Source organism: Heterodontus francisci, chromosome 14, assembly GCF_036365525.1.
Source record: "Heterodontus francisci isolate sHetFra1 chromosome 14, sHetFra1.hap1, whole genome shotgun sequence".
Taxonomy (NCBI): Eukaryota; Metazoa; Chordata; class Chondrichthyes; order Heterodontiformes; family Heterodontidae; genus Heterodontus; species Heterodontus francisci.
This window is the reverse complement of record NC_090384.1, coordinates 64,622,711-64,649,408: the sequence shown is the minus strand read 5'-3', so window position 1 is coordinate 64,649,408 and position 26,698 is coordinate 64,622,711. Positions and strand designations below refer to the sequence as shown.

The 26,698-nt window shown below is 43.1% G+C and overlaps 1 protein-coding gene and 1 pseudogene across 5 annotated transcripts in view; both read left to right on the top strand.

The window, feature by feature from the left end:
* Positions 1 to 26,698, top strand: part of LOC137377085 (DENN domain-containing protein 5A) — a 384,360-nt gene that overhangs the window by 340,138 nt on the left and 17,524 nt on the right. For all 5 annotated transcript variants that reach the window (XM_068046370.1, XM_068046368.1, XM_068046369.1 and 2 more), the window contains 4 exons: positions 3,194 to 3,339; positions 5,037 to 5,155; positions 16,705 to 16,886; positions 17,515 to 17,597. In XM_068046370.1, the coding sequence (XP_067902471.1) occupies positions 3,194 to 3,339; positions 5,037 to 5,155; positions 16,705 to 16,886; positions 17,515 to 17,597 (530 nt within the window). The remainder of the gene's footprint in view (positions 1 to 3,193; positions 3,340 to 5,036; positions 5,156 to 16,704; positions 16,887 to 17,514; positions 17,598 to 26,698) is intronic.
* LOC137377237 (macrophage migration inhibitory factor pseudogene) lies at positions 10,189 to 11,617 on the top strand (annotated as a pseudogene).

Sequence of the window (26,698 nt, the reverse complement as noted above, 5' to 3'; positions counted from 1 at the left end):
CTTGGCCGAGCTGACCTGCCATACCGTAACTTTAAAAATTATTTATTACAATTAGAATTAGAATAACTTACCAGTTACTCACCAATCAGCTTCTTCTCCTGTCAACTCCAGAGAGGCAGCTACTGGAGGCTGAGAAAAGGTAGAAAAAGAAAAAGAAAGAAGCCCCTCCATCATGCACCAACTGACACTTTACACTCTGTGCACTCAAAGCAGCTCTCAGTGCAGACAAATTTATTTTCTCGCTTAATTTATAGCCCCCCCCCCCCCTTACCGAACTCCCTCACTTAACAAACTCCTTTCTTCACACTCTGTGCCACCAGCAACACTCAGTGCAGACAAGCAACACTGAGAGTCCCCTGAATTTATGCTCCCTGTAAACAATGCTCTGTCAGCTCTACTAGAGCTCAGAAACCAGTTTAAGCTAGCTACCTAATTAACTAGCTACAGCTACTCTCAGAGCTTGTATATCATTATTTAAAACTGTAACAAACCTAACTTTCCTCTTTAAGTTAAACAGTAATTTCAATGAATTGCTAAATGTAAACAAAACAAAAACTAGACTTCAAAGAGATTATCCCTGAAAATTCACTCACTTACCAAACTCCCTTCTTCACATTCTGAGCCTCCAGCAACACTCAGTGCAGACCAGGCTCCTACAGTACAGGGGCCTGGTAGAAGAAATTAGCAGATTGATGCGAAGGGTTCAGACCACCTCGAAAGCACAGAGCTCTGATGGAGGTTTCCCACCTCAAGCATCAATCTGCACCTTCCCCACCATCTCATTGCTATCGCCAGTGTGAGTAATGTAAAAAGTCAGTTTATTGCTTTGGGAAGATTGCCAGCAGTTTGCTTGAAAAACTTTTAATAATTGCCAACATCCAACAGCAAAAATGTAACTTTTATTCCTTGTAATTAACATGAGACACTTGGGGAGTTCTTATTCACTTGAGTTACTGTTAGCTAACTTTCAACCCCATTTTATAGCAAATGCATCATAGTTACATTAGTTTTCTAACTTTGGTCAACTGTTAATGAATCCATTGAATCTTATACAAGATGATCCTGTAACTTGACTGCATTTATTTATAAAATCTTGAGATCTTTCTGGCTTGTAACTCAGCATTGTGCTACATACTATACTAACTGAGGCACAATGTAATTGTGTGGGTCTCTTCATCTGCTTGACTGCATTGATAATGTACAGTTGGCTTGGTTTCTGATGCTGCAAATATAAAGTGCTAATTCTCAACGTGGATGTTAAGTAATATAGGTGTTGCCACGGACTGAGCAAAGTAATGGTGGTGCTTATGAACTACCATTCATCAGTGAAATTGTATAGAAGTAAATGGATTCTTAGAATACACACCTGATAGTAATGTGCTATTGAATTAGCACTAAGCAAAAGCAACAAATTTCTAAATTTTGATTGGTCAATGCATGGTGAAGTACTGATAAAAACAGTACTCGAAATATTCAACAGGTCTGGCAGCATCTGTGGAGACAGAAACAGAAATAACCTTTCAGATTGATCACCTTTCATTAAAAAAGGAATTCTTTAACGTTGTGACTATTATTTATTTCAGGCATGTTGCACACTGAACCTTTTTTCTAAAATTAGATATGCTTTGAAAGAAATGCTAAAAGTAAAAGTAGAATAGGTGAGATAGGAAATCTCTATTGAGGTTGTGAAATGGTAACAAGAATGTTGATGTCCATTAAGATATTTTTTAAAAATTCAGGGGGCTGTTTTTTGTTCCAAGCCTGACATCGGGTTTCATGCTGGGGGAGGAGGGGGGCAGAGAATCGGAGTGCAGCAGCCCACCACAGAATCCAACGCCAGGATTGGCGGGCCCGATCTTCCCGGCAGCAGGGAAGCTCTATGGTGGTCCCTCCGCTGCTCTGCGACGGGACCCTGCTTTCCATATGCTAATTAGATGTTTGCATTAATTTATATGTAACCCGCAGCAATCTTCCCTTTAGTCCTCGATCTTCAGCGTGATTGTGGCACCCGCGCGCCTTCACTTTCCAGTCCAGGGAAAACTGGCGCCACCAAGGTGGGGAAGGAGTCAACTCTGCATTTTGCTGAACTGTCTGCAGGTCTGGCAGCCTTATAAAAATGCGCCAGTACTTGCTTCCGCATCAGGTGAAGCTGTGAATGGCATTGCTAATACAGCCCCTGCCATGTGACTTTGCGGGGGGTGGGGTGGTGGGTGGCCATCGTGAATATGCTATGTGGCTGCCCACCACAGAATCATGGCGGTGCAGGTCTCGCGCGAGGCGGCCACCATTTTCTGCACCCGCTGCCACTCCTGGTGGCGGGACAACAAAATCCAGCCCAGAGTATGCAATAAATATTGGCTCTGAATTTGCTGGAGTGTGCCCCATTAGTTAGACTTCTTCCCTCACCTTTAAGCTGAAACATTTATTCCCCAATAAATTGCTGGAAGCGTGAACTGATAACAGCGAGGTGACAGAAATGGCAACAGGGCATCTAGGACCTTAGTGAATGATGGGACTGACAGTCTGTCTCCTTAACCAATGCGATTTATGATTTGAAATGAACAGAGAAGGTAAATTAGAGTCAAATCAGGCAGAGAAAGAGAAATAGAGAGAAAGATAGATTGGATTGAGAGAGAGAGTAAAAAAGATAGAAAGGAAGAGGAGGAAAAACATTTTAAAATTTAAACTTTGAAAACCTCTAACAATTTACTACCTGTAGGAATGAAAATCCAGAGTTTAAATTGTTTCCTTTCTGAATTGGAACGGTTGATCATCAATAAAGAAACATAAATCTCTTTTTGAAAAGGTACTTGCATTGTTAAGTACTAGCCCTACCTTTCTACGGTGAGTTTAATTGTTAATTAATGCCCAAATGCAGCAACTTCATGAAGTTCGCTAGGAGGTTGCACACAAGCTGCCATTTTCTCGAGACTAACAGTGAAGCAGTGCAAATTGTCCAGGAACTTTGGTGTTTCACGATTCATAGGATACCTCTTCCTCACCACAAGTTGATGGACGATTTATACATTTAATACTGACGAGCGCCATTAACTATGCTATGTTGACAGCAAATTCTGGACTATTATCGAGCAATAAGATAAAAGAGAGAGGATTTCTGTACCCTCTTTGTACTATACTAGTAAGGGTATTGCATACAGTATATTTATGTAAATTATGTATTTTGTATTGACAGTGATTCCGTACCATGTGTTGGTCATTCCCAGTAAAAAGTTAGGTGGCTCCATGTTTACAGCTAATCCCTGGATCTGTATATCAGGAGAACTGGGAGAGACGGGTATCTTACAAATACCTAAAAGTATCCTTGAAATTACATTTGAGGTCAGTAGAAGATGCAATGATATGATGGGTTGACTTTTTCTCTATAAAATTTCTATTTATTGTTCTTCATTGCAAAGTTTGATGTACTTCACTTACATTTTTAGTGTTGCGAGACACATAAAATGTTCAGAAAATGCCTTATCCTTTAGCCCCATTTTAAACAAATTTTTTGCCATGCCACATACTATTTCTCAGATGACTCATTTTGTAGCTCTATGTCTTTGTAATTAATCTCAAGTAGGTGTGTGAGAATGTCATAGATTGTTCTGTAGGAATTAGGATTTAGGTTTAAATTTGTTTCTCGGGTTATTAACCTGTGCCCCTTAATTTATTTCTTAAATTCTACATAAAACCATTTCCAACCTAAAAACATTCAAACTTTTGCTCAACCCAAAGTAAGTACACACTCAAAAGGTCACAGTTTTATGTAAGATTACTAATTATTTTATCACACAACTTCTATATGGTTGAGGTTTTTATATTAATTCCTGGAATGTGGGCATCGCTAACAATATTGGCATTTATTACCCATCCCTAGTCTTTCCCATGAAAGTTTTGGTGAGCATTCTTCTTGAACCAGTGCAGTCAGTTTGGTGAAGATGCTCCCACAATGCTATTAGGTAGGATGTTCTAAGATTTGGACCCAGCAACAATGAAGGAACAGCGATGTATGTTCAAATCAGGATGCTGTATGACTTGAAGGAAAACTTAGAGGTGATGTTGTTCCCCTGTACCTGTTTCCCTTGTCCTTCTAGGTGGTGGAGGTTGAGATTTTTAGAGGCGCTTCCAAAAAACCTTAGCAAGTTTCTGCAGTGCACACTGTAGCACTGTAGATCATATCCACTTCAGCCACCATATGCTGGTGGTAGAGTGAGTGGATGCTTAAAGTAATGGATGGACTGCCAATCAAGTAGATTACTTTGCCTTGGATGGTGTCAAGCTTCTTGTTGTAGCTGACCCATCCAGGCAAATGGAGAGTATTCCATCCCGCCCCTGACTTGTGTCTTGTAGGCTGTGGAGAGGCTTTGATGAGTGAGGTGGTGAGCCACTCATTGCAGAATATCCAGCATCGATGACGCTCTAGTAGCCACGACATTTAAGTGGCTGGTCCAGTTGGGTTTCTGGTCTATTGTGACTCTCCCTGGATGTTGGTGGGGCACTCAGCAAGGGTTATGTCATTGAATGTCAAGGGATTCAGCTCTCTCTTGTTGAAGACAGTCATTACCTGGCACTTGTGTGGCATGAATGCTACTTGTCATTTATCAGCCCAAGCTTAGATGTTGTCCAATTCTTATTTTTCTGAGACTTTTATTATTGTGAGGCATTGAAAATGTTTAGAAAATGACTTTACCACCTCCCCCATTTGTTTGACTTGCCACGTAGTATTTCCCAAAGGATAGGTGGATGACCTATTTCCCAGCCCTTCTGTCTTTGCAACGAATCTCAAGTTGTGTATGAGAATGCCATAGATTGGTTTGCAGGAATAATGGATTTAAGTTTCAGTTTGTTTCTGAAGTTTTTAATCTGTGAAGTCTAATTTAACTGTTAAAGTTAAGACAACTATCAAGGATGTTGGGAGAAATCTATAAATTCCAATAAAATCCTTTTTCTGTGTTATTGCCGAAGTGAGTTTCTTTTTACTTGACATAACAATAAATCTTATCAAATATTCTTCTGCTGTTTCTTCACTTCTCTAGTGTCAGAACCTGGGAAAGCTTACAACAGTGCTGATTGGCCATGATAACTCAGGGTTGTATGCCAAATGGCTGGTGGACTGCATCGTTGTTAGGAATGAAATAACTGGTCATGCATACAAGTAAGTCATTCTGAATTTAAGAAGTAGGGAGGTTTCAGGAACTTTCTTTAAAGGTAAGGCTGTAGCAGAAAGTAAGAAAACAAGACTGTTTAGCCCGTGCAAGCCTATTCCTTCCACATACCAAGCACAATCTGCTCTGTTGTGGACTCGAGTTAGCCCACTTCCTCTTGTGGGGGGGTGTTGGGGGAGTGAGGGGGAGGTGGAAAGCATCTGGCAAGGTTTCCTCCCTGGCTACCGAGAGCAAATTGAACAAAACTCCAGAATATCAATACAATCTAATATTCTGAACTATATATCCTGGAGCAGTAACTTGCCTTGGCATGATTTGCTCATAGTCCCAACAGCTCAAGTACCATTATGTTCTTCACAGCATTTGCTGTTCTATGATGAGTTTAGGGGATTAGGCATGTCTAATGTGCATATGAACATTTGGATTAGGTTGGAAATTTTTTGAGTTTTCCAACTGTTACATTCTACTCCGTGCTGAATGACCCATTGAGCTGCATTTTCAGAGCAATTCATGCAAGTTTTGATCACTAACAGTAACAATTCTGTTGAAATCATTTATAGCTGCTCAACAATAACAACAATACATAATCAGTATTACACATTGGAGCCACTTTAATATCAATTTCATGGAAGCAAAAAAAAAGATTTTAAGGCATTTAATTTTGAAATATATTGACTGGAAAAAGAAACCAATAATGATTTTTTTACCGCTAGGTTATGGCTAGCTGCTTTGTAAACAACAAGAACTTAAACACATTCTAAAGATGTTTGTGGTAGCAATACGAGAAACAACGTCATTAACATGATCCTAACTCACCACAACGAATTTATCAAAAGCTCAACTTTTCTTCTTTCCATTTGAAAATCAATGTCCTGTAGTTCAGATTTGAAGTTTTTGTGTTGTTACTATGTGATGGATGACTGGTTTTGAAAATCATTGTATAATATTATTGAAGGGCAAATTATTTGATTTGCGAAGTACAAATGCACACCAGTAGGTACATAAAACAGAAGCAAAGTGAGCCAAAAATATACAGCTAGAGCCTGCAGATCCACAAAGGATGACTCCTCCTCTATCACCACTACCCCCCCCCCCCCCACCACCCCCAATATTTCTTCCGATAAATAAAATTTGTTGTATTTTTCAGCATCATTGGTGCATCAATTTGGTTTACAATTTGTTTCTAGGCTTCACTCCCAACAGTTCTCATTGGTGTCTTCCATTAGTGTCAGACATGACTCAATTGTTGGCAGTCTTGCCTTTGAGTCAGTTGGTTGTGGGTTTCAAATCCTACTCCAGAAACTTGAGCACAGAATCTGGGCTGACACTTCAATGCAGCACTGAGGGAGTGTTGCACTATTGGACGTGCTGCCTTTTGGATGAGATGTTAAACCGAGGCCCCATCTGCCCGCTCAGGTAGACGCAAAAGATCCCATGACGCTATTTTGAAGAAGAGCGAGGGAGTTATCCCTGGTATCCTGGCCAATATTTAGCCCTCGATCAACATCACTAAAAAAAAGTTATCTGAGCTTGCTGTGTTCAAATTGGCTGCCGCATTTCCCAACAACAGTGACTGCACTGTTTTTTTTAAAAAGTACTTAATTGGCTATAACGAATTTTGTGACGTCCTGAGGTTGAGAAAAGTGCTATATAAATGGAAGTTTTTTTTCAACAATTAGTCCAAGAAATTGTTACAGACGGGGGAGGCGGTGAGGATAACTTCCACTTTTCACCTCTCAACTGATCATAGACAGTGTTTTTTTAAAAAAATATTGTTCTAGTCCTTGAATGTTTTAGAGGTCAAATAAACAGACAAATGACAGGTTTTCTCATAGGATTAAAAGAGAGATAAATTATTAAACAATTCCCCAAAATTTTCACAACTTCATCCCCTCACACAAGAAGAAATTAGAGGATAGCATGCATTTAAGTCTGATTGTTGTAAGAAGAGTTCACTTTGAAAACTTACTGGTTTTCCAAAAGCAATTTTTTTTTAACAATGGTGCAGGCCTGGTGTTCCTTTCCTTGGTTCACTGAAGTATTGCAGACTCCTCTGGTTAAGATTCAGTCAAAGTCGGTGGCGAGAAGCCTGTTACGATTTCTCAGGTGGGGAGTTTTCAAGTGTCTCTGCCTCTGTGGTTAAAGATGTTCAGGCGGGGTCTTCTTCTTGGCTGTAATGGATCTTCCGCTTCCTGGCTGGCAGGCTTTTTTTTCTCTCTTTCAGAGAAGTCTCTTTTTTTAAGAAAGAAACCTTATCAGGTTTGGTTTCGTTCAAGTGACCATAGATGCTCTCCCCCGGTGTGTTCATACAATGTCATTGAACGTGTGGCTATTGGGGTTTGAATGTGGCTTATTTGATAATGTGTTATGTCCCACCTATTGTACTGGCTTTGAATCTGGAGTCTTACTGTCTGTGAAGGCCTTTGTCAACCCATTTCTTGGAGATAGGAGCCATTTAGCATTGAATGGGCTGTTTAGCATTTTAATGTGCCTTCCCCAGGACCAGTCCAGATGTGATGATGGGTTTAGTCTCCAACAGTCCCTATGTTTATTTGCAGTACTGGAGAGGTCACCTGACCTCTTACTCCATCTTGTCTGCTGCAGAAGTGTGTTCATTTTTTGGAGTTTAATTCATCAGTTCATTTTTATAGTTCAAAATTTCTCCAGCTCACTTCAGTTCATAACTGTCCCTATTGTGAGTGACAAAATTTATACTGGAAAAAATGAAATTCCTTGGTAGTTCATTTTTTGTTTATTTTATTTAGAAAGAAAGTAAGAGGACACATTTACATACATTCATCACATGCATTCCTCGTTCTACTGTCATTAGTCTTTCAGTTTCCTGGTGGCATAGTGTTTATGTTCTGGACAGTGCCTCTGCAATGAGTTTTTCCCAGCTATATGTGTGATTTTCAAGTTAAACAGCTGGAGGAGTAAGTTCCAACTGAACAGGCTGGCATTGTTAACATTGAATTTCTCTAAGAAGGTTCGTGGGTCGTGGTCAGTATATATCAGGATTTCCCTGTGTCCATTATTAACATAAACTCCAAAATGTTGAAGGGCCAACAGAAGTCCCAATGTTTCCTTTTCAATGGTGCAATATTTACGTTGCTGTTAATTTAATTTTTTTTTAATTGCCAGCTGGTCTCTCGCAGCCTAAGCCGTCATCTTGCGGCAAGACCCCTCCTACTCCTACATTGCTGGCATAAATAGCCACCTTAAATGATCTGTTGAAATTTGGGGCTGCCAATACAGCTTCACTTGTTAAAATTGCCTTCAACTTTTCAAAATCCATTTGGTATCGTTCTGACCACACGATCTTAGTGTTTTTTTTAATAGGTCGGTTAAGGGGGCAGCCAGGGCACTGTAGAAACCACTCATTCCCAGAAATCACATTATTTCTCTCTTGGTCTTGGAAATTTGGAAATTTATCAGGGCTTGTACTTTTGCTGCCCTTGGCAACACCCGACCTTGTAATATGTCCTAAATAGGTCACTTTGGCCTCCGTGAACTCGCTTTTAGCTAAATTGTCCACTAGGTTAGCATTTTGTAGACTCTTAAACAGTGCTCTTAAATGGTTTAGGTGGTCTTCCCAGGTGTTGCTATAGACGAACAGGTCATCCAGTAGACGACACAGTTGTTTAAACCAGCCACCACCTGGTTCATCAATTTCTGAAATGTTGCTGAGGCATTCTTTAAACCGAATAGCATGACTTTACACTGGAATACACCATTGGGTGTTATGAAAGATGAGATTTCTTTAATTTGTGTGTTCATGGGGACTTGCCTGTATCCTTTTAATAAATCAATTTTGCTGATGTAGGCGGAGTTGCCTACATAGCCAATGAAGCCTTTATGCAGGAAATTGGGTATGCGTTTGTTCTTGTTGCTGCATTAACTTTTCGGTAGTCAATACAGAGTCTTTTTGAGCCGTCAGATTTGGGGCCTAACACGATGGGTGCACTGTAGCTGCTCTGACTGGATTCAATTAGATCATTGTCAAGCATGTACTGGATTGCTTCGCGGACTTGAGCCAATTTATCGGGGCTCTGTCAATATGGGTGTTGTTTTATAGTTGGGGTCTCTCCTACAACTACGTAGTGAATGGTTAAAGAGGTAAGATCCGGTTTGTCCGTACAAACTTCCTCAAATTCCCTTAGCAGTGTTGCTAGGTCCTTTCTCGGTCAGACAAATAGTTAAATATTGTATCTAATCTCCCTAAGATTTCTGTGTTGTCCAGTTTCACAGGAGGGGGTTCAGTTTGAAAATTTTCTGGGTTCCCTTCTTCCCTAAGTTAACTTCACTATGGTTGCCATTTTCCACTGTTCTCACTGCCTGATGTACTCACTGGGTTGTCTGGTTCCCAATTATGATATCATTTCAACATATTTATGTGGCACAGTCTTTGCTTCTTTCTCTGGTCTGAGGTGTTAATCAAGTAATTTACTTCACTGACCTTTTTTCCCCACACTGTACGGGTAACTGAACGCCCTGTAATGGTAATAGTACCAGGACCTGGTCCCCTGGTTAAAATGCTCGTGCCTCAGCACTTTTATCTGCCTGTTTTTTCATGGTTTTCTGAGATATTTTAAGGTGGTCTTTCGCTACAGCACAGGCTTTAAAGAGTCGCTCATGAAAAGCTGAAGCGTAATTTAATAATGAGGTTTGCTCCCTTCGATCAATTTCAGGGAGGCCTCGTACCTCTTGTCCATGGATCAATACAAATGGATTGAAGCCTGTTGATTCATTTGGTGAAATCTCTGGTGGCAAACAGCAGAAAAGCTAATCCTCTATCCTAATTGTGGGGGTACTCACAACAATAGGCTCTAATCATGGTTTTCAGGGTTTGGTGGTATCTTTCCAGGCCCTTGTGATTGTGGGTGATAGGCTGAAGATTTTAGCTGTTAGATGCCGAGGCTATCAATGACTTCTTGAGATACCCGGGACATGAAATTAGATCCTTGATCTGTTTGGATTCTTTGGGCAGTCATATTGGGTGAAAAACTGGGTCAGCCCCTCGACCATGACTTTGGCTGTAATTTTTCTCAAGGGTATAGCTTCTGGGAATTGGGTGGCCAGGATTGTTAGGAGGTATTGGAAACCTGTCCTACTTTGGGTAAAGGTCCCATGCAATCAACCAGGACTCTGCTGAAGGCTTCTTTGAAAACAGGGATGGGTATAGGTGGAGCAGACTTGATTGCAGGTTGTGGGCCAGAATTTTATGCCGCCCCAGCGGGTCGGATGGTGGCGTGGGGGCGGTGTAAAATTGAGCGGCAGGCTCTGGGAGGCCTAATGCCCTGATTCCACCTCCGACCAAGTTTACGGAGGTCCGGCGGGGGGTGAGAAACGGCCCGCCCACCCAAGGCCAATCAAGAAAGTGGCTGTTTAACGCCTCCATGGGTATTTTAGCTGCGGGCCTTTCCGCACCCCCGGGGTGGGGGGGATGCCTGGCAATCGGGCACAGGGTGCCTGACTGAGGGCCGCCCCCGCCTCCCAACCCAACCCCGGGATCCAAGACGCCCCCCTTCCCCCAAACGACCACCCTAGCCTCACCAGGCACGACTGATTCCCCTGGTGAGGCAACCCAAACTTACCTTCAGTACCAGTTCCTTGGTATCCTCCTCGGCCGACTGGGCTGCAGTCCCAGCAGTGGCCACCGCTCCCAGTGGTGCTGCTGAGACTAAGAGCTGCCAGCCCGCTGATTGGCCGGCAGCTCACTGAGGCAGGACCTCCTCCGTCAAGTGGGTGGAAGTCCCGCCTCGGACCAATTAAAGCCTGGGGATCTGTAAAATATAGGACGGACCCTCAGGCTGGGCGGAAGCGGGTTCGGCACCGACATTTACGTCGGATTTATATCTCCCGTCTGCCCACTGTAAAATTCTGTCCGTGGTTTCCTAGCAACCTGGCAGGTATGGCAGTCTTACAAAATTTAATCACATCTTGGTGGAGACGAGGCCAATAAAAGTGCCAGCTGATCCAGGCCTGGGTCTTTCAGATACCTACGTGCCCGGCCTTTGGGATTTCATGAGCAATCCTCAAGATTTCCCTATGATATTTAGGGGGGAACTACAATTTGGATCACTGTCCATTCCTCCTCTGCAGGTCACTGTGGAGGTCTCCATTTCCTCATTACTACCCCATTTTTAAAGTGATACTATTCAGGCACTTTTTCTGCCTGTGCCTCAGAACAGGCAGTCTGGGCAAACCCAAGCAGTACATCGCAGTGCACATCGTGCCAGACCAGATGATTCAGTTCGGGGGATCCACTGAGCCCTGTGCACTCGGATCCCTGTCCAGCATCAGCAAAATTGGCGGCAAGCAGAACAAAACCGATTCCAAAATTCTGTTCGAGCTGGTCAACAAGCACCTGCACATTTCTCCAGACAGGATGTACATCGTGTTCCAAGACCTGGATGCTGCTAAATGGCTGGAATAACACCACCTTCACTTAGATTCTGATCCAGAGCATTCCAAAATAATCACTGTGCTATTCTTTTTAAATCGGGGTCTGCCTGCTAGGCTTCAGTCAGGGAGGACCTATTGTACATCTCCTTCTCCTCTCCTAAATCTCCGAAAAAAGTTTCAACCAGCCAGACCTCTGAGTCATCTGGCTGAATTACTGGCTCAGCTCTCTCTGGCGGAGCTTGCTTAGCCATGGACCTGGTTACTACACAGTCAGGGAATATTCCAGGGACTTCTTCCTGTATCTGTTCTGTCTCCTTGGCCTCATTTGGCTGGTCTAAGACTACCAGGGCTGCTCCTACCCTACCCCCAGCAAAACTATTGCCTAACAGCAAATCTATTCTGGCCACAGGCACACTAGGAACAATCCCTACTGTAACTGGTCCAGAGACTAGATCATGCTGCAAGTGGACCGAATATAGGGTACAGACATGTACTCACCTTCAATGCCTTTTACCAGAACCTTCGCGTTTAGCGAGCTCTCTGGTGGAAAGATTATGCCTTAATCCAGCATTAAGGATTGAGTGGCTCCAGTATCCCTGACAGGACAATTGGCTTACTCGCCTCATTAGAGAGGTACGAGGACACCTTTCCATAGAAAATCCTGGTAACCGTCAGCAATCTTTCTTGTTTCTGCCACACGTATGGTGTATTCTTTGAGACATCCATCATGGTGGTTAGGGCTACAGGCTTGTTTGTCATGCTATCTGTTGAGGCACCCTTTCCTGGCTTTGCCTTGTGAACACTGACAAAACCCACTGGCTTCCTCTTGAATTTCCAACAGTTGGCTTTCACTTGCCCTGCTTGACTACAATGGGAACGCACAGAACAAAGAACAGTACAGCACAGGAACAGGCTATTCGGCCCTCCAAGCCTGCGCCGATCTTGATGCCTGCCTAAACTAAAACCTTCTGCACTTCCGGGGTCCGTATCCCTCTATTCCCATCCTATTCATGTATTTGTCAAGATACCTCTTAAACGTCTCTATGGTACCTGCTTCCCCCACCTCCCCCCGGCAACAAGTTCCAGGCACTCACCACCCTCTGTGTAAAGAACTTGCCTCGCACATCCCCTCTAAACTTTGCCCCTCTCACCTTAAACCTATGTCCCCTAGTAACTGACTCTTCCACCCTGGGAAAAAGCTTCTGACTATCCACTCTGTCCATGCCGCTTATAACTTTGTAAACCTCTATCATGTCGCCCCTCCACCTCTGTCGTTCCAGTGAAAACAATCCGAGTTTATCCAACCTCTCCTCATAGCTAATGCCCTCCAGACCAGGCAACATCCTGGTGAACCTTTTCTGTACCCTCTCCAAAGTCTCCACGTCCTTCTGGTAGTGTGGCGACCAGAATTGCACGCAATATTCTAAGTGTGGCCTAACTAAAGTTCTGTACAGCTGCAGCATGACTTGCCTATTTTAGGACTGTGGAAAACATTCCTACCCTCTGTGCTTTCTTTCCTGACTTGTGGAGGGCTCCCTGTGTTCTCACTCTTATTTTCCTTTCACTTGCACCCCATTTTTTGTCCCTAACCCACCTTCTGTCCATCCCAGACCTCTCGGGATTATTATGGTAGAAGTTTCCTTGGTAAAAAGGATTTATGTTTGAGCACATTGTTGTCTGCCATTGCAGCAGCTTCTCTCACCCTTGTGACCCTTTGTTCCTCAATATGGGTCTTTGTTAATGGGAATAGTATTTTTTTTAATTCTTCCAACAGAATCACCTCGCGCAAATTCTCATATGAGAGGTCTAACTTGAGAGATATTATCCAGCAATCGATAGCCATGTGTTTAACTCTTTCAAATTCGATAAAGGTTTGGGCAGTTTTTTTCCTAGCATTTCTAAGTTTTCATCAATATGCCTCAGGGACTAACTCATAGGCGTTTAAAGTAGCAGTTTTAGTCTGTTCGCAATCGAAAAACCTTTCCTCTGACAGTATAGAACAGGCTTCACGAGCTCTCCCCAGTAACTCGCCTTATAAAAGGAGGGTTCGATATTCTTTTGGCATTTTAACCTGATAGCAATTTTCTCAAAAGAGATAAAAATACAATTTGACCTCTTCCTCATTAAATTTTGGCATTAGACGTCAGTCTCACATATCAAAGATTTGTTCCAAATTGGGGTTAATATTTGAATTGCTGGTGGCATCCCCACCTTGCTCCTTCAGCTTGTCTAACTCAAACTGTCTCATCTTTCTCCTTTTGCATCTCTCTTCCACTGCCTCTCTTTCTCAATGCCTTTGCAACTCCTCTTTTTGCCTTTGAAACTCTAATTCCAATTATCTCAGGGCAAGGTCCTTGACCGCTTAGATTTTAGCTTGGGTTAGTTTGTTAGATTCAGATTCCATGCCTGTTCCTTCTGATTCTGGGGCAATTTTAAAATGACTATCTAGATTTTGAATGGTCTCACGTTTCCTTGCTTTCTGTCTGAAAGTTGCTCCCACCTGGGTAGCTACTGCTTTTAAATCTTCAATACTTAATGAATTTAATGCTTCCTGTGATAATTCTCCCTGCTCTACAAACGCTTTGGCATCGAAGGTGACCCTGTCTTTAAGTGTTTTGCACCATAGAGAAAAGAAAGGTATGAGAAACCTGGTTATTTAATGTTCCAATTTAGGGATCAATTTTCCTCCCGTTTCCAAATCACTGATTCAATCTTAATGTTTCAAAAATCCCAGCTCACAAGTCCCCAATCTGTTACAGACAATAGGGAGATGGTATGGATGATTTCCACTTTTCACTTCTCAACTGTCTATAGACAGTGTTTTGAAAAAAAATTGTTCTAGTCCCTGAGTGTTTTAGAGGTCAAATAAACAGACAAATGACAGGTTTACTCATAGGACTAAAAGAAAGAGAAATTATTTATTAAACTATTCCTGCAAATTTTCACAACCTCATCCACTCTCACATGCACACACACAAGAAGAGATAGAGATTAGAGGATAGCATGCATTTAAGTCAGATTGTTGTAAAAAGATTTCACTTTGAAACCTTCTTGGTTTTCCGGGAGGAATTTTTTTTAACAGCAGTGCAGGCCTGGTGTTCCTTTCCTTGATTCACTGAAGTATTGCAGACTCCTCTGGTTAAGATTCAGTCAAAATCGGTGGCAAGAAGCCTGTTACGATTTCTCAGGGGGGAATTTTCAAGGTCACCTTGCAATGTCCCTGCCTCTGTAGTTTAAAGATTAGATTAGATTAGATTAGATTAGAGATACAGCACTGAAACAGGCCCTTCGGCCCACCGAGTCTGTGCCGAACATCAACCACCCATTTATACTAATCCTACACTAATCCCATATTCCTACCAAACATCCCCACCTGTCCCTATATTTCCCTACCACCTACCTATACTAGTGACAATTTATAATGGCCAATTTACCTATCAACCTGCAAGTCTTTTGGCTTGTGGGAGGAAACCGGAGCACCCGGAGAAAACCCACGCAGACACAGGGAGAACTTGCAAACTCCACACAGGCAGTACCCGGAATCGAACCCGGGTCCCTGGAGCTGTGAGGCTGCGGTGCTAACCACTGCGCCGCCCTAAATGTTCAGGCGGGATCGTCTTGTTTTTTAAAAATTTGTTCATGGGATGTGGGCGTCGCTGGCTAGGCCAGCATTTATTTTCCATCCATAATTGCCCTTGAGAAACTGCGTGGCTTTCTAGACCATTTCAGAGGGCATTTAAGAGTCAACCACATTGCTGTGGGTCTGGAGTCATATGTAAGTAAGGACAGCAGATTTCTTTCCCTAAAGGGCATTAGTGAATCAAATAGGTTTTTACAACAATCAACAATGGTTTCTGGTCACCATTAGACTAGCTTTATAATTTCAAATTTATTAATTGAATTCAAATTTCACCATCTGGTGTGGTGGGATTCGAACCCATGTCCCCAGAGCATTAGCTGGGGCCTCTGGATTACTAGTCCAGTGACATTACAACTATGCCACTGCCTCTTCTGCTTCCTGGCTGGCTGACTTTTTTTCTGTCTTTCAGAAAAGTCTCTTTTAAGAGACGAGCATTATCAGGTTTGGTTTTGGTCAGGTGACTATGTCTTTGAACGTGGGGCCATTGTTGCACAATGGGGTTTGAATGTGGCTTAACTTGAGAAAGTGGTTTTATGTCCCACCTATTATCTTTGCTTTGAATCCGGAGTTTCACTGTTTGTGAAAGCCTTTGTCAACCCAGTTCTTGGAGATAGGGACCATTCAGCATTGAATGGGCTTTTTCACATTTTAATGTGCCTTCCCCAGGACTAGTCCAGATGCGATGATGTGTTTAGTCTCCAACAGTCTCTATGTATGTCTGCAGTACAAGAGAGGTCACCTGATCTCTTACTCCATCTTGTCTGCAGCAAAAGTGTGTTCATTTTTTGGAGTTTAGTTCATCAGTTCATTTTTACAGTTCATAATTGCTCCAGTTCACAACTGTCCCTTTCATGAGTGTGAAAAAATTTATACTGGAAACTGCATGAGATGGCACAAAAACAACTGAGTAATGACTACTTATGTGTAAATGTACACAATAAAATGAAATATTAGTATGCTCAATGCAAAATAAGTGTTTGTAGAACTGGGCACATCTGGCCTTTGTGGATTGTTCCCTATTTGGGGAGGGGGGCAGGGGTTTGTGGTGCAGGTGGACGGATTGAGAAAGAGGAGTGAGAGCCCTTATTAAGCAACCACTATTGCAGTACAAGATAATAAAAAATCTTACACATTATAATTTCTATCTGGGATAATATAACTTTAAATTTTAAATGGTGTTTTATATTGAACAGTTAGTCTGGGATTCATCTGATAACTCAGTTGGTAATACCATTATATAGCAGAGTTCCTGCTCCTGATAACTATTCCATGATGCTTGTTGGAAGTGCATGTGTAGACATCAGGTGAGATAAGGCTCTATTTTAATAACTTCACAGTGAAAAATCCACTAAAGTGCACTGACGACAAAGAAGCCACTTAGTTAAAGTATCTGTGAGCCGCTACCATTCTTGAAACAAAATGTCTTCAAGAGTTATATATGTAATTGTCAGCTCCGCAACATAATGGAGCCAATTTTGTTTATTCTGTTGTCAGGTTTCCATGTGGCAGGTGGCTAGGAAAAGGGGTAGATGATGGGAGCCTGGAAAGGATCCTGGTTGGCGAACTTGCATCTGCCACTCAAGAAACTGATGAACGTCACTGTCGAACACCCCCAATGCAACAATCTCCGAGTATGATCAGGAGATTTGTCAATATAACTCCTAACAGCAGACAAAGTAAGTAAAGGTGGGATTTCTAATAGGATGAATTGGGAATTAAACCACAGTAAAAGGAAAAATATGTTTAATCCTCAACTGGGTTTGTGCTTTAGCAGCAGAACTCTATTTATCAGGACTATTAGAAATTTGGAGATGAAAAAAAAATGTTTGCACGTTGCCATTAGTGCTGTGGAATCTGCCATGCAGTATAATGGAGTGGATTCCCTCGAAGCACGAGACTTCGTATTATAGAATTGTAGAATATCCAATGTTAGTTTGGGCAGGAGTCACTGAGTTAAGGCAAAATCATTTCACAGTTGCTGGTCTATCTCATACATCTAGCAATGGCAGCTCAATAACATCATTGCAGAAATCTCTTGTCTATCTTTTTGACTCAAAAACATTGTTGTCTGGGATGGGGAAACTAATCTGATTAATCTTTCAGCAACATATGATCATTGATAAATGATCATGTTTGTAGGGCTGCAAACCTGCACTTCCTGGTGTATTTCCACTTACTAAATTTGTATTTCTTTAGTAGTTGATCATCTTAACACACTGCACTCTGTAATTAAACACATTTCAATTGAAAACTTAGCAGAGAATAAGCAGAACATATTCTGAAGGAATTCTTTTATTGTCGCAGAGCTAAATACTGGCCAGATACAAGAATCTGTTGGTGAAGCTATCAATGGGATTGTCAAACACTTTCACAAGCCTGAGAAGGAGGTAAGAAACTGCTGTTTAAATTTAAAAAACATAAGAAATAAGAGCCAGAGTAGACCATACAGCCCCTCGAGCCTGCTCTGTCATTCGATACAATCATGGCTGATCTTCTGCCTCAACTCCATTTTTCCACCCACTCCCCATGTCCCTCGATTTCCCAAGAGATCAAAAATCTATCTATTTCAGCCTTAAATATATTCAACAAAGGAGCATCCAAAACCTTCTAGGGTAAAAAATTCCAAAGCTTCACAACCCTTTGGTTGAAGAAATGTCTCCTCATCTCAGTCCTAAATGATCGGCCCCTTATCCTGAGACCGTGGCCCTATGTTCTAGATTTCCCAGCCAGGGAAAACAAACTCTGTGTCTACCCTGTCAAGCCTCTTCAGAATCTTGTATGTTTCAACCATGTCACCTCTTATTTTCTTTAAACTCCAGAGAATATAGGCATTGAGTATAGGCCCAATTTATTCAGTTTAAATAGTAAAATGAAAAACATTACTTACAGAATAATGGAAGCTTGATATTTCCCAATTGGCTAAGAGTTTACTTTATTGAAATTTTCTTTCAAAAGCATATTTTTATTGCAGATAGATTACAAATAAATAAAAAATAAATAAAAAAGGAGTAGTTAAGATTTCATGTGATGGCACTGTTTAAAATGACAGCCATGCTGAAGATGACTTGAGACATATAAAGGGCTGAATTCTATTGGGACAAAGTGGACAGGTATGGAGCCGTGGGGGGGGGGGGGGGGGGCGGGGGGGTGAGGGGAGCGGGTTGGGGGGATATAAAATCGGGACAGCACACAGTCCGATGTTGTGAAATTCCGTCCCGATTTTGTACATGGCGGCAATCATGGCAGACAAAGGTCTGACATCGAGGTAATTAAGATCATTTGGAGGCCAATTAAAAGCGATTTTATTTAGATGCAATTTCATTAATGATACATGGGTCTCACAGGGCTTCAGAATCTTGCCTCCTTGAAGCCGGCAGAGCGTGGCTGGCTAGAAGGGGAGGCAATCAGAAGAGCAATCATCGAGGGCCTGGAAGGGCCCCGAAGGTAGTGCTGACCTTAGGGCGTCAAATGTGAGGGGAAGGTATGCTGCGCTGCAGGGGGGCCAATACATGGATGGCAATGGGCAAGTGTCACCTGGTCAAAGTGGTGGGGGTGTCACGATAAACCTGTTGAATTTCTCGGAAGTCATGTTCTCGGTTGCAGGTCTGAGGTGTTTGTAGGTTTCCCTATTGATTGAAAGTTCAGTTGAAGACAGTGGATAATTTCTAATTCACTGCTGTATAAAGTGGAGATGTAGAGTTCTACAGCAGGGCACTTCCCTTCTGGCTTGCTGAATTTCTCCCAGCCCCTTAGCTGGAAAAGCTGTTTTGTAGTACTTCTTTCTGGGTGTCTCTCTCTCTTTGAGGGCTACTACAAAGGTCAAAAATTATTTTACATCCTTGTCTCTGATGGGAGACATGGATCTCCTGCCCCGTGGTGACCAACAATGGCCTAAGACGTGGCTACTTCACACCGGCTCCCCCCTCTGCAGGGCAATGTTGTGCAGCGCACACCAAACCACAACAATTTGTGAGACCCTCACCGGGGCATAATGGAGGGCTCCACAGACCGAACCAGGCACCCTGAATCTTTGTTTCAGAAGAAGTCATTCAATTCATAAGCGTCTCTTGGTAGGTTCAGGATGAGAATAATCGGTTATGATGTTCCCTTTTTATACTTTCCTTGTTTCAGAAGAATCCATTCAATTCAGAAATGTCTCTTGATGGGTTCAGTTGACACCTCTCAACCTAGTTAGGCATCCTTTGTTCTAAACAGACAGTGTGGCCATATTCGAATACACATGCAGCCATCTTTTGTAGCCTTGTCTATTTTTTTTCAACAGGTAAAGTCAACTTCTTTAACTCTTCAGTTTGGAGTCTTTTTTTTTAAATCATCACACTTCTCGTAAGCGTCACCAATTCCCTTTTCAGGAGGGCTGGAGATTATGTGCGCTACAGAACAAATCCTAACTCACAAGCTGAGGGCGCCATTGGTTTTGGGGCCAATCGCAGAATTCCCCCAGGTGCAGAGTGTCATAGACTGCACGCATTTAGCCATCAAGGTTCTGGAATACCAGCCAGTGGCCTTCATCAACAGGAAGGGCTTCCACTCCCTCAATCTACAACAGGCCATCCTAGTCTGGGTATTATGTAATGAGAGAGGAATAATTGACAGTCTAGTGGTGCGAGACCCCTTGGGGACAAGCGACCATAATATGATAGAATTCTTCATCAAGATGGAGAGTGACGTAGTTGATTCTGAGACAAGGGTCCTGAATCTTAGTAAAGGAAACTATGAAGGTATGAGGCACGAGTTGGCCATGACGGATTGGGAAACGTTACTTAAAGGGATGACGGTGGCTAGGCAATGGCAAACATTTAAAGTGCGCATGGATGAACTGCAAAAATTGTTTATCCCTGTCTGGCACAAAAGTAAAATGGGAAAGGTAGCCAAACCATGGCTTACGAGGGAAATTAGAGATAGCATTAGATCCAAGGAAGAGGCATATAAATTTACCAGGAAAAACAACAGACCTGAGGATTGGGAGCAGTTTAGAATTCAGCAAAGGAGGACCAAGTGATTGATTAAGAAGGGGAAAATAGAGTACGAGAGCAAGATTGCAGGGAACATGAAAACTGACTGTAAAAGTTTCTATAGGTATGTGAAGAGAAAAAAATTGGTGAAGACAAATGTAGGTCTCTTACATTCAGAAACAGGGGAATTTATTATGGGGAATATAGAAATGGCTGATCTTTGGTTCTGTCTTCACAAAGGATGACACAAATATCACACCAGAAATGTTGGGGAACACAGGGCTTAGACAGAGAGAGGAACTGAAAGAAATCAGGATTAGTAGAGAAATGGTGTTGGGGAAATTGATGGGCTTGAAGGCCAATAAATCTCCAGGGCCTGATGGTACGCATCCCAGAGTACTTCAGGAAGTGGCCCTAGAAATAGTGAATGCATTGGGGTCATCTTCCAAGATTCTATAGATTCTGGAACAGTTCCTACAGATTGGAGGGTAGCTATTGTAACCCCACTATTTAAAAAGGGAGGTAGAGAGAAAGAAGGGAATTATAGACCAGTCAGCCTGATGTCGGTAGTGGGGAAAACTCTAGAGTCCATTATCAAAGATTTTATAGCAGAGCACTTAGAGAACAGTGGTAGAATCGGGCAGAGTCAGCATGGATTTACGAAAGGAAAATCATGCTTGACAAATCTACTAGAATTCTTTGAGGATGTAACTAGATGAGGGGGAGCCAGTGGATGTGGTTTAATTGGACTTTCAGAAGGCTTTCGACAAAGTCCCACATAAGAGATTAGCATGTAAAATTAAAGCACATGGGATTGGGGGTAGTGTATTGCGATGGATAGAAAATTGGTTGACAGATAGGAAACAAAGAGTAGGGATAAATGGGTCTTTTTCCGAATGGCAAGCAGTGACTAGTGGGGTACCGCAGGGATCGGTGCTAGGACCCAGCTATTCACAATATACATCAATGATTTAGATGAGGGAACTAAATGTAATATCTCCAAATTTGCAGATGACACAAAACAGGGTGGGAGGGTGAGTTGTGAGGAGGATGCAGAGAGGCTTCAGGGTGATTTGGACAAGTTGAGTGAATGGGCTAAATGCATGGCAGATGCAGTATAATGTGGATAAATGTGAGGTTATCCATTTTGGTAGCAAAAACTGGAAGGCAGATTATCTGAACAGCTATCAACTGAGGCAATATGCAGCGAGACCTGGGTGTTCTCGTACACCAGTCGCTGAAAGTAAGCATGCAGGTACAACAGGCGGTTTAAAAAAAAGCAAATGGTATGTTGGCCTTCATAGCGAGAGGATTCGAGTACAGAAGCAGGGATGTCTCGCTGCAATTATACAGGCCCTTGGTGAGGCCATACCTGGAATATTGTGTGCAGTTTTGGTCTCCTTATCTGAGGAAGGATGTTCTTGCTATAGAGGGAGTGCAGCGAAGGTTTACCAGACTGATTCCTGGGATGGCGGGACTGACGTATGAGGAGAGATTGAGTCGGTTCGGATTACATTTGCTGGAGTTCAGAAGAGTGAGGGGGATCTCATAGAAACCTATAAAGTTCTAACAGGACTTGACAGGGTAGATGCAGGAAGGATGTTCCCGATGGTAGGGGAGTCCAGAACCAGGGGTCATAGTCTAAGGATACGGGGTAAACCTTTCAGGACTGAGTTGAGGAGAAATTTCTTCACCCAGAGAGTGGTGAGCCTGTGGAATTCGCTACCACAGAAAGCAGTTGAGGCCAAAACATTGTATGTTTTCAAAATGGAGTTAGATATAGCTCTTGGGTCTAAAGGGATCAAAGGGTATGGGGCGAAAGCTGAAACAGGCTACTGAGTTGGATGATCAGCCATGATCATAATGAATGGTGGAGCAGGCTCGAAGGGCCGAATGGCCTACTCCTGCTCCTATTTTCTATGTTTCTATGTAAAATCGATCATGCAAGTCTGTACACGCTTCCCAGGAAGTTGCCACGGTGCCTACATTTTGAGGCAGTCCCAGGTACCTGAATTTTTCCGGCCTCCCTCCAGCCTTCAGGGTTGGATCCTTGGAGACAAGGACTACCCGCTGAGGAAACCTTGCACAGATGCAGAGGAGAGGTGCAATGCCTGCCACAGGACAACGCGAGTAACCATTGAGCAGGCCATTGGTCTGCTGAAAATGAGATTCAGGTGCCTGGATCAGTCCAGTGGAGCCCTCCAGTATGCCCTGGTGAGGGGCTGCACAACTTCGCCCTGTAGAGGGGGAAGCCAATGAGCAACAAGGAAAGTGACAATGGGATGCCTCCTCAGATGATAATGTGGAGAAGGAAGATGGGCATTCTTGGCCAGACGATAGACCCCACGGCCAACACCAGATTGGACATGAGACACACGCAAGGGAGGCTCGGGATGCCCCTATTTATTTGCATTTCATTTGATCCTTTATGGCCCTTGTTCCTTTTCCAATAAAGTCTTTCCTTGATGCAGCCATCTTTCAGCCTTCCTTCCTTAACAATTGTTAGGACCAGGTGAGAAAGAGGTCTAGGGATTCCCTTTCAGCCTTCACCTGGTCTTATTGTAACAGGGTTTTGTTTTTAAACACACTGTTTTGAGCTCCCCCTTGGTGAATCCTTGTTCACCGCTTTCCAATTATAAGGCAAAGAAATGAGCACAAACAGGCTTTCTTAGGTTTGAAGAAGAAAAGTGAAATTTCTTAAAACTTAAACTCTAATTTGGTTAACGCCTACGGATACATGCCGCGCCCCACGCTAGCATGCATACGCGATCAGCGCATACAAATAGACAGAAAAGAGCAGAAGTAAAGTAGTGGAGAGGTTTGAGGCAATCTCTGAAGAGCAGTTTTTGTTACTGTGCTTCAAGCTCGCTGTAGTCCTTGCTTGTAGGTAGATCTTGCTTTTTGTTGGGGCCCAGTATTCTTCTTAAACGTTGTTCACTGTAGGAGACTTTTCTCTTTCGGCGTTCATATGTCTTCAATGGATTCCGAAGCTGGTGAGAGAGATGTTCTCAAACCAAGAGCCAGGAGCTTTCTCAGTTCAGATTCTCTGTGGCAAGTTCAAAAGAAACCTGCAACAGTCAATTAGTCATGTGACTAAACTGGTCTGACCATGTCTGTTTGTGTATTCGGCTATCTTGGCAGTCGACCGAGAATACTAGTGCCTCCACCTTCAACGTCTGGTAATCAAAAGTCCAGTATGGATTGAATGTATCAGAGAATGGTCTTTTGTCCCTTTTAAGCACTGTTGGTAAATATGCAAATGTCTTTCCAGTCAAGGGTTGGTGTTGCTTTCTTTTAAAAAAAAAAATTTTCTTTACTCCAGTAACAGGTTTAAAAATCAATGTTCATGTGGTGAAATTAATGTGGCTCATTCTTGGCGGGTAGGGCCCTGCATGACAATGATACAATGCTTTATTGAACATTCACAGAGTAGATCTGGTGAGGCTCCAGAGTTGACCCCTTCCAGCATCTTCCATCAACTCCAGCCTCTTCACATAGCCTGGGATGCAGCGAAAGGCCAAGTCTGTGATGCAAGAGAAAGGGAGGGAGTCCATATCTAGCAGCAAACATTTATTTACATGTTATATAGAGTGACAACGTGATCAAAATCAAGCTAACACTTGTGAAGACCCAGTGATTCTATATGCACTTCTAAATTCTCTTATGTGTACTCTTACACGGTGCTGCCCCTGCACTGTCAGCTGAGATGGAGGCTGTCTGATGATCTTGTTCCTTCATGGCTAGGGACAACCTTGGCGCCGTTCTCTGAATGCCTTGGGCCTGGAGAGCCCCGCATGCGCTGCAGTCCTTCTTTTGATAGGGTGTAGGAGGAGCTGGCAGCACTGGTAGAGGTGCCAAAGAGCTGGTGCCCAGCTGCAGGAGGTACACATGCCTCCTCCCTATCAAGGCAGACTTCTGCCTCCCTGCTGACCTCCTCAGCTATTTGCAACCATGACTGCTTGTTTGGGTGGCAAGTCTCCTCCTCCCATCACTCAGGAACAAGATGTCCCTCCTATCACTAGTACTCTGAAGGAGCCCCTGGAGGGAGGCATCAGTCAAGCATGGAGCTGCACAGGGTACTCTCTTAGCCATTTATTTGGAATTGCTGCGACCTCCTCCCCTTCCTGGCCTCGTGAGTGCAGAGTGCACTGCAGGCCTGGCAGCCCTTTAATAATGACCGCTTTAAATGCAGAGACGTCAACTGATGTCTTGCTCCCCTTCTCCAGGCCCGACCCCTACAATGTAATCGCATGCGGGGACTGTTTCATTAGGGTTAAATAGCCAGCCACCGCTGAACGGTGTGCGGCCAGCCGCTACTGCCCCAACGTGAACTGCGTCCAGCTCCAGCCCCAACGGTGGGAATGGTGTCCCAAAAATAAAATGCAGCCCAAAGTTTCCATCTGGGTTAACTGATCATCTGTTAAGGTTGAGTATCGAAAGTCAGGCTGTTGATGTCACATTAAGAGAACAGTGATCATAGTATCATAAGGTTTAGATTAGCTATGGAAAAAGACAAGGAGCAACCTGGAGGATAAATAGTTATTTGGAGGTGGGCCAATTTCAGTCAGTTGAGAACAGACCTGTCCCAGGTAAATTGGAATGAAAGGTTGGCAGGCAAAACTAATGGAACAATTTAAAGAGAAGATGGTTCGAGCACAGTCGAGGTACATTCCCACGAGGGGAAAAGAGAGGGCAAGCACAGCCAGAGCTCGCTGGATGATGCAAGAGATAGAGGCTGAGATTTTCTCAGCACTTTGGAGACCAGCTGGGAGACGGGAGGGGTGGTAAAATGGCAGCAAAAGGCATCAGGAAGGAAGTCTGATGGGTTTACGTTGCGAGTGATATTATCAGAGGTGGCCGGGCTGGTGGGAGAAGGCTAGAGCGCGGTGGGACAGTAATTAAGCCTTTTAAATAGGCAATTAACTAAGGTTTTACCAAGCTTTTTCCACTTCATGAGGGGAACGACGGAGCTTCAGAGCCTCCCCAGCTTTTCCTGAAGTGTGGTAACCAGAACTGGATGCAGTACTCCAGTTGGGACCTGACCAGAGCTTTATAAAAGTTCAGCATAACTTCCCTGTTTTTGTACTCAATGCCTCTATTTATGAAGCCCAAGATCCCAAATGCTTTACTAACCACTCTCTCAATATGTCCTCCCACCTTAAAAGATTGATGCATATGCACCCCCAGGTCCCTCTGTTCAGGTACACTCTTTAGAACTGTGCCATTAAGTATATGCTGCCTCTCCCTATTCCTTATGCCAAAATGCATCACCTCACACTTGTCAGTATTAAATTCCATCTGCCACTTGTCTGCCCATTCTGCTAGCCTATGTCCTGCTGTAGGCAGTTCATATCATCCTCACTGTTTGCCACACCTCCAAGTTTGGTGTCATCATTCTATTCTGTATACCAAGATCGAAGCAAAAAATAGCAATGGTCACAACACTGACCCTTGCGGAGCACCACTGTCGACCATCCTCCAGTCTGAAAAACAACCATTTACTACGACTATTTGTTTTCTGTCCTTATGCCAATTTTTTATCCAATTGGACACTGACCCTCCTATTCCATGAACCTCAATGTTGTTAACCAGCCTTTTATGTGATGTATATATATTCCAAAAAACATTTGATAAAGTGCCATATAATTGGCCTACCAGCAAAGTTGAAGCCATGATGGATACTAAGTGGCTGAGAGACAGGAAACAGAGTAGCGGTGAACTGCTGTTTTTCAGACTGGAGTGGTGTTCCCCAGGGGTCACTACCAGGACCACTGCTTTTCTTGGTATATATTAATGAATTAGACTTGAATGTACAGGGCAACATTTCAAAATTTGCAGATGACACAAACCTTGGAAGAATTGTGAACTAGAAGGAGGGTAGTGATAGACCTCAAGAGGACATAGACAGGCTAGTGGAAGAGGCAGACACATGGCAGATGAAATTTAATGCAGAGAAATGTGAATTGATACATTGTGGTAGGAAGAACAGGCAGAGGCAATACAAACTAAAGGATACAATTCTGAAGGGGTGCAGGAGCAGAGGGAGTTGAGGGTATATTTCCACAAATCATTGAAAGTGGCAGGGCAGGTTGAGAAAGTAGTTAAGGAGGCATACAGGATTCTAGGCTTTATATATAAAGGCATAGAGTACAAAAGCAAGGATGTTATGATGCAATTGGAGTATTGTGTCCAATTCTGGGCACTGCACTTTAGGAAGGTTGTGAAGGCATTGGAGAGGTTGCAGAAAAGATATAGGAGAATGGTTCCAGGAATGAGGGACTTCAGTTACAAGGATAGATTGGAGAAGCTGGGGCTGTTCTCCTTAGAGAAGGTTGAGAGAAGATTTGATAGAGGTGCTCAAAATCATGAGGGGTCTAGACAGAGTAGATAGAGAGTAACTGTTCCCTTTGGCAGATGGGTAGAGAACCAGAGGACACAGATTGGCAGAAGAACCAAAGGTGACATGAAGAAATAATTTTATATGCAGCGAGTGGTTAGGATCTGGAATGCACTGC